Below are 14,913 nucleotides of genomic sequence, written 5' to 3' on the forward strand. Positions count from 1 at the left end.
CGACATTACATCCGATACTGAGGTTGAGAACCAAAAGTTGACATGCACACAAGCACACCCATACAGTACATGTACGCACACATACACACACACCCACACATGGATGAACCCACGTGCGCACATGCACATGTGCAAACGTACACTCATGCACATAAACGCACATGCACACTTTCAAATATACATTTGAATTGTCAAATCATAGAAGCTACATGTTACAGAAAATGGAATCTTCTTCCTCCCCTTATAACTGGTTTACTTGCTTTATTTCCGGTAAAATTTTCATCTTCTTTTTTTTCAGACATAGAAAAATAACAAGCCAGAATAAGCTGAAGCATGTTCTTGTCTGCAAATGTTCTCATGCTGTGTTTCTCTATCAATATTGAAGCACTAATCATCTCCTGCTGCTCTGGCAGACTGGAGAAACATGCTGGAAATCTCTCTGTGTTTCTCTGAGGCGTAAGTAGGCTGCACCATCAGACTGCATCGCCAAACGTGAAAATGTCTAATGGTTTTCTGGAGAAAAACACGAGCCAAAATCTCCATTGGTTGGTGCCAGTTTTACCTTCCTCTGGTCTGGACAGGCTGCAAACATACCCAGTACTCAATATTCCAGGAAGTGATGTAACCCTCACCCTAACCCAGTACTCAATACTCAAATACTTCCTCCTCCTGGGTGTGTTTTAACTGGTGAAAGTACCCAATGTCCCTGAGACATTTTGCGGACCAAAATTTTTTATTTTATTTATATTTTTTAATTTTTAGGTTTTTATGGCAGAACATGACAGTTTACTGCAGGAGTACTGTTAGAATGGGGGAGGAGAGGGAGGCAGGAAGTGATGTCATGCTCAACCCAGTGCCAGAACGGCAGCCCAGCCAGCCTTGGTGTTGGACAACAGCTTCCATCAGACTACAATGGGTGGAGCCAATACTTACAAACCAAGAGACAGAGGAGGGATGGTGTTTACAATTTGAGGTGTAATTCATCATCAATTCAATGGGGTGTAAAGTGGAAAGTGTGTCCCATCCTTCAGACTGTCTAGATCAGAAGTAGGCAACAAGGGCTATATCTGTTTCTGGTTTTCATGCCAACTTTTGGCCTCAATTATGCAATTAGCCCTAACATTTACACCATCTGATATTTTTGCTACATTCCTTGATAAGCATGTGAATGACAACCGAAGACAGTTCTTGTGTCCCTGTATGAAAATTTTTTCTGTAATCTAATCTACGAGTGAACCAGTGTTGGTTTATACAATCAATCAGCTCATTTACCCAGGGCAATTGGTGGGAACAAAACCCTGTGTACACACCGGCCCTCCAGGACTGGAAATGCCCACTCCTGGTCTAGATGGTCAGCTCTGTATTGTGACCACTCAGTGTTCTGTCTGTCTCCAGTTGAAGCTGAAATGGATCTTATGAGATGCATCTTATAAATATTCATGAAGGGCTGTGGCCAAGGGCAAAACCTGCAGCAATGGACATTATGCCATTGAACACATGTCTCATGAATATTCATAACCTGTAATATAGCTCCACCCAGAAACTCTTATACCAGACAGAACCACAGAGAATGAGGAAGGGTGGGAAAAATACTGGAACAGACCATCTGGTCACGATAGAGTGTCTTTGATAGGACCTAAGCTTATCCTGATTTCTGTGTTGTGAAGCTGCATGGTGTACACCCAGCAAACCTATAACAATATTTTAATGTTTAACCATGTTGCGGTTAGGTTGTGGTGAATGAAAACGTTGGCTATTACATGGGTTTTCAAACTCAGTCTTGAGACGGCCCCGTTAATGCAGATTTCACAACCTGTCACTTGATCTGAACAGGCAATGGAAAGCAGGGCTTCTTTCAGAAAACTTCATTTTTAATCTTTTTTTCTCTCCCCAAATTGGAATGCCAATCATATTTAGCAATGATCATTACCCTGACTTGTGGGTGCCTGATCAGCCAGCAGGGGTCGCTGGTGCACAGTGAGACACTGGCTTTGCCGGACTCATTGCCATGTCTACTGCATCCTGTGTCCTGTGTACTAGCATAATGTGTACTGATTACTGCATACTGTTCAGTACATGCATGCAGTATGCGAAAAAATATCCACCATACTATATTCCAACTATTGTTGGAGTGGCATAAGACGTCCCTTGCTCAGGCCGTTGTTGGTGCTGAAGGAAAACCTCAGCAAAGCTGCGCCTAATTTTTAAAGTGAAGCTGGTGTGTCCTATATACGAGACCAAAATGTTAGTTTACTTCCTGAAAAGAATGATCCCGAATATACTCTGCGAAACCCTGGAAATAAGTATATCACCCAGGGACGTTAAGTACACTATATTTTGAGAAAATTTCACCTAGTCAACAATACTAGTGTACTCAACAAGTATACTCAGTAGTAGGCAAGTGTGCTTATTCAGACACAGCCACTGCCATCCCATCTGACAGAAGCCCTGCCGTCTCTCACTACTGCTAGCATCATGTATGTCAGAGCTCCCTAACCCTGTTCTTTCATATCTATTGTCCTTATAGATTTTCATTTCAACCTTGATTTGGTAGGCCTACATCTGATTCTGTTCATTAGCACCTCATTAAGATCTCCAGCTGTTGAATGAGCTGTGCTTTGTTAGAGTCGGGGGGAAAACCTACAGGACGGTAGATCTCCAAGAACAAGAGTTTGACGGCCTTGGTTTATGTGTTGCCCCGCGGGGCAGCCAGACACATTCAGCCCTGACATAGTCCAGGTTCAGAAACATACTGTGATGTCATCATGCACTAGAACACTGCCCAACAGGATGAGCCCCCCAACAGCCCTGCTTACAGCGTTAGTGGACTGTAGATTTGGTTCCTTGATTTAGTCTCTCAAAGCTGGGCTCAACATTTAAGACCCCCGCCTTCTCCACTCCTCAGTCTATAATTGAATCAATTAGAGTGTAGCTGCTTTCCAAAGGCACCATTTACCTCACAGTGCATGGCAGATAATGAAATCATCGGTTTATCTGACTGATTAAAATTCCTGGGATGTGGATGAGGGACATTTATTCATCGTGGCATGGGCAGCTATTTCTGACATAATGTGAGTTAAGAGGGTAAATCAACCACTTAATTAACATTTAAAAAGTGTCCAATTAAGAGCAATTGACAGCTTGTTAACGTTCAAGGGGTGCCGTTGTGATGGAAACAGAAGGCAGCATGCAGAGGGGTCCCTCGGGACTGAGTTTGAAAAGCCCCCGGTTCGAGTCCGACAGGTGACGAGAGACGCAAGCGTTTGCGCTGTCATTCTTCTCATCCATGTCATTAAGTGGTAATTGAATGTTCAGCTGAGATTATTGCCACAATTAAATGAGTAATTGCTGGGCTCCTGGCCGTCGACCTGTTGGTGCGCGAACCCTGAAATGCCTGACTATGATACTGCAACAACACGACCTTATCTCTCTCCCTACTGATTACTCCTCCACACCCCTCTCTCTCTCTCTCTCTCTCTCTCTCTCTCTCTCTCTCTCAGGTGTGAGATCACAAATATGTGATTAGAATGTATTGAACTAATGATGGTGTGACAATGACTACTGGTAATTGAAAGCAATAGAGTTCTAGAACACTGACTTTAAATAAATAAATAAATATTCCAATAAACCACTTTCCAGTCGGTTAAGGTGAATTTGCATTATCCTTGGCCATTCTTAAAGATGCTGTGGCCATCAAACAGATTAATTTTATGTAGTGGTTGTGATGTCCATAGGTTAATCTTGCCGTGTCTCAACCCAATACTAAAGTAAATCTATTAAATCATGCATACAAGCGTTTATTCGCGTTCTTTGCCTTTACTGACCGAAATCTGTGTATCTTCTTCGATAGGCTGTTTTCTTATCATAACCTCACGCAAAATGAGAAAAAACGAGTAAAGTGAGAAAAGTGTCAATGGCATGTTGTAAAGAGATAGGAAAATACTAATCGGAAAATATATTTTCATTTTGGTAGCAACGCACTGTTCCAATATAGAAATGTTTTCTTGTTAAAACGACATATTCATCTTTTTCAGTATGCATATAACGAAAAACAATGTACTTTCATCGTTATACGGACCTAATAAAGTTTATTTGAATAACGGAAAAAATTTCTGATACTGGGAGGAAAACTATATTTTCTTATTGTGGCAGCAATGCGCCGCCATAATTTTTAAAATATTATTTAATTATTAATTAATTAATTACACACGGAAAATTACAATTACAAAATTAAATTAAATTAAAGTAGAAAATGTTGACGGGCTGAATAGCAAAACTACAAACAGACAATTTAATAAAAGTTACATTCACTATAACGGCTTCGACTTAAATTCAACATTCATGCCAAAGCCAGTAGGCCTAATAAAGGGAAGTGGTTCTGTGGAAAGAAAGTTGCACGGTCGCAAATGGGCACATCATCGCATGACTAATTATGAGCAAGGTACTGAATATGTTCAGTACACGCCCAGCTGTAAATGAGTAAAGTTCCCCGTGTTTTGGGTTTGGAACTATTCCTGAAAAAAAGTCGTGTGCCACGTAAATCAACGACAAATACTCGCTTTGTAAACGAAACGGATTGGCCTGAAAGCATCGTCTCAAAAGAAGGTAGGCTATATTACAACCACTAGAGGGCGCTGTAGATTAGACAATATTATTTATTCATTGTTTTAATTAAATGACTATGCAGTACTTAAATTTTGAAAATGAAAGAACAGCGTTACTCCCGAAAGAATTCAACAGTGCAGTTTTAAAAAATGCACATATTTGAAAAAATTCAATTTAACTTGTTTGCTTATCAAATACAATGTATTAGGTAAAATAATGTTATATTATTTTGTTCTGAGGGGAACTGGAATAACGTATCATTAATAAATGACAAAACACCTAGCAGATACTAACATGTAACCTGTAACGGCGTGTGCTGGGTCCAATCAATCCCCTTTCCTTGGGTTTGACTATATTTACAGCATCGTTTTACGATTCAACTATAAAATCACGATAGCAGAGGTATGGGGGAGCCCGTATCTTTCATAATGAACAGTTTCCCATAATTAACAGTTCCCCCCTAACTGCATACAAAATTTAAGTTATACATACATACAATAATTTGAATATAACATCAACGTTACAGTGATTCTTTGTTTATTAAGAACATTTTTGGTTCAGAATCGACATGGGTGTGTGCGTGTCCGAGACAGAGAGGGAGGGAGCGAGAGAGAGATTTTAGCTAATCAGTGTAACTTCGTTCATAAGTTTGAAGCTAGAAGATAGCGCTAAATTGCACAAGACTGTGTCGTGATATTTGCCCAAAAACCTAAAAATTAGAATTTTGAATGAGAATGCTTGTCTACTTTTGAGCGTAACTCACTTTTCTTCATCTCTCTTTTTCGTATCGCTCAAGAAGATTCAGTACCAGCTAGCACTCGCGCTTCACAACCAGACCTGAAGGGCAGCGGTGCGCTGACTGATTGATAGGCAGGGAACAAGAGGGGGTGCCGACGTCATTGTTTACTCTGAATGTTTAGCCTACTCTGAACCACTGCCATCCATGTTTAGCACACGTTTTGTTTCAGTTATATATATATATTTTAAAAACAAACAGACAGCGACAATGACTCTGTACGGAGGTTCGTCCAAATTTCTAAACTTTGGTGGGCTTTTGAAGAACGAAAAGTTTCCCAACTCGGATTTGTAACAAAGTGTCAGCTGCAACAAGAAACAATCCACACCAGCGAGCGTTTTAGTTTTTTGGGGACTTATATCCAATAGTGATATTCTGTGCGAGATAATTTGTTCAAGTAACAACTCGGCATGTACAATCTGAGGCGTTTTTTCCCAGGCACGCTCTGGAGTAACATTCACTCGGAGACGTCGCCGGAGCTGTAGCCTTGGAGTGCAATCGCGATTCGGGGCTTGGCAGCCTCAGCCCTCGGGATGAGGAAGCCCAGAGTGGGTCGGGTGGTTCTGGCGACCTGCGTCGGATCATTCTTCCTCCTGATTTTCTACTTCCAGAGCAACTTGAAGCCAGGTGACGTACCCCTGCGGGCTGAGAGATGTGTACAGGCTCTATTCACTGTAGTAATTGTGCTGGTAGTAGGCTATAGTTACAGCGGGCTTATACTGGTTTAAATTATTTTCGCCGCGTGCATAACGATTCACGCATTCATTGTAGCATACATCATGCTACAGAATCGGCTTCATGAGAGTTAATAGGACATTTAGTGCAAATTTAGTAAACAATGGGATTTGTGATGAAACAATTCACACGTGGTTAAAGTGCACGTTCTCAGCTTTTATTTATTGATATCTTTATTCACTGTGGTTTCATCATGTAGAAATTAAAGCACTTTTTATACTTTATACCATAATTTCAGGGCACTATGATGTTTGGGACATATCAATGTTGTATTAATGAAAGTAGTTATGTTTAGTACTTTATGACACATCCTTTACATGCAATGACTGTTTGAAGTACCTATTGTTGCTTTAGCAGTGTGGGGTCATTGTGTTGCTGTAGGATGAATTTTGAGGCATTTTCTTGAACTTGAGCAGATAAGATGCTTTCGTTCACGTCAGAATTCATTCTGCAGTTACATCATCACTGAAGACAAGTGAGCCAGTGCCTGTGGCAGCCATATTTTGCACATGTATGGCTGCAAAAGGTACTGGCTTACTTGTCTTCAGTGATGATGCAACCGCAGAATGAATCTGTAGTTCTGTAAGTGAAGTCTTCTGCGGACAGTAGTAACTGACACATCCACGCCTGCCTCCTGAAAAGTGTTTCTGATCTGTCGGACAAGTGTTTGGGAGGCTTTCTTCATTATGGTAAGAATTCTTCTGTCATCAGCTGAAAGTCTTCCTTGGCCTTGTGATTACTGAGCTCACCAGTGCTCTCTTTCTTTTTAATGATGTTCCAAACAGTTGATTCTGGTAAGCCTACGGCTTGGCCTATGTCTCCAAATGTTATTTTTTTCTCATTTCTTTGGCTCATAATGGCTTCCATCCCTTCCATTGGCACAACTCTGGTCCTCATGTTGACAAACGCGAATAGCAGACTCCAAAGCCAATCAAAACCCTAGAATCAAGATTAGATACTGAAACCTCTCTTATACCTGCACTATGGAAGTAATGTAACACACCTGACTAATCAGAAAAACTTGTGAAGCCATTTGTCCGAAACATTATGGCGCCCTGAAATGGTGGTGTGGTGAAACTGAAATCTATAAAAATGCCCTTTAATAGAAGCTGAGAATCTGCACTTTGACCGAATGCAAACTGTTTGATTATAAATCTAAAATTGTAGAGTACAGAGCTGAAGCAGTGCTCCCATGCCTCAGCCGACGCCCAGCGAATGCGCCAAACAAAACTTTGCGCCATCTTAAATATGCAGTTTGTTATGTGGAACCGTGACGGCCTTGCCGAGTTTAAAAAAGATACATGCTTATAGTCACGTGTACATCAGCAGTATAAGTGGGTGGAGTGTACCAGCACAATTTCTGGCACGGTTGCTGGGAAACCTCCAGCCAAAACGTCCAGTCCCCCCTGCGCGCACAAAAGCAGCATTCAGGGCCAGTCGAGATCGCATCAGGGGAGCCTGCTGTCTAAATCCAAACACCCCACCCCCCACCACCGGCCGGATTTTTGGGTCAGGTCAGTTTCTCTAGCTGGCCCTCCTGGCTATGGTGTTTTTTATTTTTTTACCTTTTACTCTTTCTGATTCGGCCATGTAAAAAAGTGGTGTAATGATTAAGAGCAAATGTGATGAGCTTTCATTTAAGACCCTGAGAGAAAATATAACATGTCTCTTAAAATCGGTGGGTCCTGGTGAATGACTACGGGAGATTGTACGGTGCAGAATCTGTTTGGACTTGATTCGCAACTGCTGTTCTAGAACTTTGGGTTCTTGAAAAAGCCACAGATATCAAAGGCTGATTTTTTTACAGACGCTCAGCTCCTGCGTTGCTTCTGTGCTCCACTTCCTATCTACAGGAGGTTTTCTGGTTGGTAACGTGAGTTTAGGGTATTGTATTATAGTTTATGAATATTCAGGAAGAGGCGTACCCAAGGACACCGCACCCGTTTGCGCCCCACTGTCCTTGGTAAGCTCCGCCTCCTTAGGATGCATATTCATGAGATCCATCAAACGGGAGTATCCCAGCTTCAGTGCTCAGAAGCACGCATAGCATTTATGGTACAGCACTGTTTTATCTGGTGGGTCATTAGCATCTATGGCTACACTGATGCACAGGGGTGAGCTGCACTCAGTGTCGCCAGGGGCAACTGAGCAACTTTGAAGACAAACTGGGGAGGTGAGAGAATCGAAGCTGAGGGTAGAACATACGGAGCTGTGTGACAGCACTGGGTGCGGGGAACGGAGAACTGGGTTAAGAGAACAGTAAAAGAGAGAGAAAACTTTGTGGAATGTTTTTGAAAGCCCCCCTCTAGAGCCCGGCGCATACCTCTGGGTCGATCTGTCGGTTTTCTCCATGGGGCCAAAGGAGGTGGAAGAGGAGGGAATGGATGGAGGTTGGGGAGAGGGGGAGAAAGAGAGGGAGAGAAAGAAGTGATGTAGCAACCCCCCCACATACCACCCCACCCCCCCAACACACATACACCCACACATGCACAGATACACATGATCATGTGCAAATGCACACATACTTGTTTTTAGTTTTTTATAGCCACAGTTTGGTTGGGTGTTTGCACTTTTAGTTTGTTCACAGTCTTGGTTGTTATTTGTTGTGTTGTTTTAGACAATCTGGCTTGGGATGCCTCTGTTGTTTGTGTGGACACCGCTTATGAGAACGCCTGGGCGTGCCCGCCGTCGGCTGAGAAGGGCCGGAACCCTCCAAAGCATTACATGGACTGCGAGCGGGCCGCCGTCGGCTGAGCCAGCGGCCCGACTGTTTCTCACATCAGCATTACAGTGGCCTGCGAGCGGTGAAGCGGTCATAAAACGGGAAACGTTCGAACGTGGAACCGTGCCCTGCGCCCGTGAGCCGTTCACGGGAGAGAGCTCTGCCGCTACGGCCTCTGCTCTGAGATCAGCCTTCTGACTGTGGAGGGACCGTGCAGGCTTCTCTTGTTCCTGACCCCCGCTCCAGGGCTAAGCCAACACAAAAACATGAGAGTGCCCAGCGTCAAGCAGTTCGCCTCAGTTTAGATCACGTAATTAAAACCATATGAGTTCGGTCTCCTTACAGCCATTTACCTGACACTGTAGTTTTTTCCCTCATTGTTAGATTTTTTACAACGACGTACTTCCTGTTTCCAGCTGGCCCTTTCAGCCTAAATTGAGCGTTGGAAAACACACGCTGCACTCCTTGCTGTTACACAACATTGGTTGGGTAGGTAAGGTAGATAACTCCAGGCGGCGTTCGTTCTACAGATCCTCAGTGTTAATATTACTTCGACAGTTCATATGAGTCCAAGAGGGATCAATGCTTGACCCATTTGGGCACGTCCATTAAAGTCACTGTAATTAATTCCAGATGTGGTCTTTGGCCTTGAAGCATATTATGAATCAAAGGCCGAGTTTTTATGAACGAGACAAAACTTGAATGGTGTCGATTGCGTGAAAAAAATGGGTGTTATAAAAAGTTGTATTTTTTAGCATGTTCGGCCATTGTTCCATTGTTTCTGAAAAAATAATTTTGCAAAGTCTTGTTCTCATGAATTGTAAGGTCTGATAGACATTACATTTGGAAGATAAACTCTTCATTCACTGGCTAACTACAGAGCGAAGGAAAAGTTGGACGATGGTGAAATGACATCCAATCACATTGCAGTATAGGAAAATTGGCATACAGCGCTAACAGCACTAATTCTTGGTTTATGGTGTTGAAACATGTTCTCAGTTGATGGACACGTTGTTCTGAACTACGAAAAACTTCAATGGTGTTGACAGCTGAAAAAACACTGCTGCCCTGAAGAATTTAAATTTAGCATTGTTGGCCATTCCTCAATTTTTTGTGATTACTTGTAAGCCCGATTGACCTGAAACTTGGTTCATACCACCTCTGGATGCTTTCCTTACTTCACTGGAAAATCTGCGTTCGGCGAGCGTGGACACGGCTGATTGCAGCGTCGTGTTGCTCTGCCTGCTCGCCGCTGTATTTTTTTTGGTTGTACAAATATTTAACTTTCCGCACCCCGGCGATGTAAAAGTTGTCACTCAGGCAGATTTTTCCAGGATACGAGATGGATGTTGAAGGCATAATGGCATAATATTCGTTCCTGTGAAATGTACAAATGGGGTGACTTAAGCATGTAACGGGGGGAGGTATCGTTACGGCTAGGGGAGTGGGCACGTGAGCTCGAGTGTTCTCAGGCGAATGTTCAATAAAATGGCGGATGTTAAAAACTGTCATGGTAAATTCCTATGCGCAGTAACGTGACAGATATCTAGAACATTTCCTTGTTTTATTGGCCATATTATCATTGGTAAAGACAGTGTACTTGCGAAAGTTGATTTAAGGGTGATTTTACATGGAACATTTTACCATGTAAACATACACACACACACACACACACACACAGACATGCACATACCAGGTCATGCGAATTGTGTATCCAGCAAGGCTTCGACTGCCTGTTCATGGCAAGAACAGGAAAGCACACATTACATGGACTACGGGGTTGGAGAGCAGGAGGAGGAGTCCCTGTTGAGGTTCTGTACATGCGGTGGAATGGGCAACATGTCTGCGTGTGAAGTGTGCTCGCGTTCCACCTCGACTGGTGCCTGTTTGCACCTCTGCGGTCAGTCCGAGTCACCCCACCTCCATCCCCAGCACAGACTCTCCTCAACGGCCCATCAGTTTGGTGATGCTGACCAAACGTATTCCTCCCGTCAATCAAGGACGCATACTTGACCTTGAAGTTGTCGCGGGAGCACAGCTGTTTGTTTTCTATTCCTTGTGATATCAGGCAATGCGAATGTTTCAAAATCTGGGACTTGTAAAAAGTGTGAGCCTAGAGAAACTTCTAGAGTCCTGTGGGACAAATTGAGAAGTGGCTTGCTTGCCACCGGATTCTGTACATTTGAACTTGACAGTTTCTTCAAGTTTATTTAAAATTTGGATGTTTCTATCACAGACACCACGAGAATCTAATAACCAAGAATTGATTTAGTATTTTTTTTTCTTTTTCTGTTACACTTCATAAATGGAACAATGTCTTTGTCTTGCCTTTGTTCCGAATCTCCACTTGTGGCTTTATCTCAAAATGAGGAACGAGATTGGTTTATCTTTGGAATAAAAGTCTGCACTGTTGGGACTGTTGCACCAGATTGAATAAGTGGCTGAGCAGGTATTGGACAGCATTGCCACAAATCAAAACCATGCTTTTCCAGTGGGAGCATTTCGCAAGGTGACGCGAACTGGCATTCTAAAAAAGGAATAGTCCTTAGTCAGCCACTCTCAAATACCTATGGCTCTGTGTTCTCTCTCTCTTTCTACCTCTTCTGCCACCTCTCTGTTCCTTTCTTCTCTTTTAGCAGCCCCTGTCCTTGCCAGCACTTGGCATGGCTGGGCTAGGCTGGCACGGTGTAGTCTGTCTGTGGCAGGTAGGGGTTAGGGTGCTATGCCAAGTCTCACACCATTATAGAGAAATACACCTTCTCCACCTGGCCCTCTGGCCACACACACACACACACACACACACACACACACATACATACATACACACAGATTTTACTCATACAAAAACATCACATACATACCTACATGTACCCTCTGTCACACTCATACACACTGCATGCACATACATACTCTTTCTCAAACTTTTAAATATGCACTGCAAAGACATGCATGTGCACTGGTATGCAAAGCTTTAGGCTCCCCTGGTAAAATTGCATGTTTTGCTGAATCTTTGATCGAGAAGAAAGTAACACATCCTCCGTAAACATTAAATATTTCTGCTGATTTTAATGCACAATTACTATATGATTTCTCAGTTTAACAACTTGAAAAAAATAAAACAATAAATACAGAGGTGCGCAAATTTATGCATACCAGTCAAAAGAGGTTAGGCAGCACCTGATATTTCCCAGGAAAATTCATGAAAATAGTTTTTTCCTCAGAGGTGCACAAGAACTTTTAATGAATAGAACAAAAACCTCATTCTGACCCAATATGCATTGGTTTATATCTGCATATACAATTGGTGTAATTGCAAAGATTTTGAGAACCTCATTTGCATCAACTGATACACCCTCAGTAAAACACTGAGACACACACACAGACACACACACAGTACAAAAGTAAATAGGAATCTGCTCAGTTGGCTGGAAGTGCAAATTCTCACTCTGCTAAATCGGCACTGTACAGAAAATTTAGGACTACAGGCCCGAACTGCACCACCGCAGGCCCTCATACCCTCATACACAGGGCCATACCAGTGTGTGCGTGAACATCCGCAGTACTGCACACGCATGGCTGCCTGGAGAAGCAGCGGCGACTTAGCTGCACCCGAGTAAATGCAGGCTAGGCTAGACACCGCAGCTCTAGCCTAGCCTGGCTTTTAAACATGAGGAGGTGCTACAGAATGGGAAGCAACACTGACTGACTGCTTTTCAGGCATCAAAGTCTCAGCGTGGGCTGCCAACCCCACTGTGAGCCTGCGGGAGCTTTTTTTCAGGCCAGTGACTTTGCTTCCTTCTGAAAGAGACTTCCGCCCTAGGTCAGCATCAGGCAAGCTTCCAGTGACGTCACCGCCCCTTAGCCAATCGCAGGCCTCCGGCCGGTAATTATTCCTGGCCGCCACGTCACACCGCTGCCTACTGCCGCCCACGCGGGCGCTGTCGGCGAGCGAGCCGCGGTGTTTACCGGAGCGCGGACGGCGGCCCACGTGGCGCGCTGACGTGCGCCGTTCTGGGCTCCGATGAAAGGGGGTAGACGTTCCGCGCTCCTCCTGCCGGGACCGCGGCTTCTCCTTACCCGGCCGCGACCCGGTCGTGACATCGCAGCAGGCCGTGGTTCCAGATTTTCCTCTCCTTTTAAAGGCAGTGAATAAAACATCCTAATCTCACGGGCTTATCTTGTGTCCAAAGAGAATGAGCTTTGGAGGTGATTTAGGAGACACGGTGGTTTTAAGACTGTCTGATGATAAGAAAAATCTGTTTGTACCTGCAGCCTTGTGAGTGTCTGACTAAGGCGGACTCAAAATACCTCAAGGATCTCCTGTTACTATTCTACTTCCTATTCCCGATAAACATGTACATGGCCAGAAATATGTGGACACCTGACATCCAACATCTCATCCAAAATTATGGGCATTAATATGGAGTTGTTAAACCTTGGTTCAATCTCCACTCTTCTGGGAAGGCTTTATACTAGATGTTGGAGCATTGCTGCAGGGATTTTCTTCCATTCAGCCAGAAGCACATTAGTGAGGTCGGGGACTTATTGGGCAATTAGGCCTGGTTCACAGTTGGCTTTCCAATTAATCCCAAAGGTGTTGAATGAGGTCAGGGCTCTGTGCTGGCCAGTTTAGTTCTTCCACACCAATCTCAGCAAAACAATTTCTATATGGACCTTGCTGTATGCCTGGGGAAAGGGCCTTCCCTAATCTGTTGCCACAAAGTTGGAAGCACAGAATTGCCTAGAATGTTGTTGCATTAAGATTTGCCTTTACTGGAACTAAGGGGCCTAGCCCAAGCCATGAAAAACAGCCCCAGACCAAGGGCTGTCAAGATAATTTTGGTCATATTGTGTACTTCCAGTTTTGTTATCCCACTGTGAAAGTTCCCAAAATCTCATATATTGTGGAAGACTGTTGATTCACTGATTCCATGATTCACTTCATTTGGTGACCTAGATCTGGGGCTTAGCTTTGCCTTAAAAAAAAGCCCCGCAGTAGACTCCCCATCCATAGAGGAGTAAGACCTACTGTGCTCTTGCAGTCTTCAGGATGCAGGATTGGCAGTCAGGCGGAAATATTCATTTTTGCCAACTGGCGTGTCGTGTGTCCGTTTGTGTTGGTTGACGTTTTGATAATGACGTTTGTGCAGCCAGTGAAGTCCAGTGAGCCCCTGAAGGTGCAGAAAATTATGTTTGCTAATAAACCCAAAACAGTGCCATTTTCCTTACCTTTGCTCTTAATTTAAAAAGAAATGCAAACATCACTTGTTTTTCTCCTTAATAAACAGTGTGACAAGCTCAAACTGTGGAAAAATGGGAACAAAGTTACAAACAAATATTGACTGAATGCAGCCTGGGGTCTACACTGCTGCTCATGGACAATCCTGTCTACCAGCTGACTGGAGGATGTTTCTCCAAGACCATGTGACTTCCTCATCACCTGCCAAGGATTTGTAGTGGTTCTTCTGGGCTGTGTACACATTCTTAACGCATGGACTAATGATACTAATAACTAGAGTGCTTTGTGCCATCGAGAGTATACTAGCTTAATTACACCATTCTGGAGTTTCCCAGGAAGCAGCAGGGCATTGTGGGATTTATAGTTGGCAAAGACTGTAGCCCTCCCAGGTGTCTCAGTGTTTAAAGGGGCTCACCGTGAGCACAGCCAGGGTCTCATTGCTATGGATACAAGACCCGGCCTCAGCTGCGTTATTAGTGGATTGTGACTGCGAGGCAGCGTTGGGACGCTTGGCTCTGTGCCGGCAGGAGTCCGCCGAGTTTACGGTTGCCAGTGTTCCTTGGGTTCCCGTCAGGTTTGGCGTCCCAGCAACGCGGCAGGCGCCAAAAGGGCTACCGACCTATCTTCAGTGCAAAATGCGCCTCCTCTCCGAATGGCGGTAACTCTTTCCTGCAGTACTGCATGGGGGTGCAGAGTGTGGAATAGTTCCTGGCTTGCAGGTGAATGCAGACACTGCAGCTGCATTGCTCCTGGTGCGTGGGTGCCACATCAGGTGGTGGTACCCTTTCCAGATATGCAAAGATACCTAAAAGGGAG

The 14,913-nt window shown here is 43.9% G+C and overlaps 1 protein-coding gene across 3 annotated transcripts in view; it reads left to right on the forward strand.

Annotated features, from left to right (window-relative positions):
• The window catches only part of LOC135234654 (carbohydrate sulfotransferase 11-like), a 37,144-nt gene that overhangs the window by 2,373 nt on the left and 19,858 nt on the right, over positions 1-14,913 (forward strand). The window contains exon 1 of one of the 3 annotated variants that reach the window (XM_064299475.1): positions 5,126-6,028. The exons of 1 other annotated variant lie outside the window; for it this stretch is intronic. In XM_064299475.1, the coding sequence (XP_064155545.1) occupies positions 5,935-6,028 (94 nt within the window). In that variant the 5' untranslated portion in view covers positions 5,126-5,934. Of the gene's footprint in view, positions 1-5,125; positions 6,029-14,913 lie in introns of those variants that run through there. One more of the 3 variants, XM_064299474.1, reaches the window with a different exon arrangement.

This window comes from Anguilla rostrata, chromosome 11 (assembly GCF_018555375.3).
Source record: "Anguilla rostrata isolate EN2019 chromosome 11, ASM1855537v3, whole genome shotgun sequence".
NCBI classification, from domain to species: domain Eukaryota; kingdom Metazoa; phylum Chordata; class Actinopteri; order Anguilliformes; family Anguillidae; genus Anguilla; species Anguilla rostrata.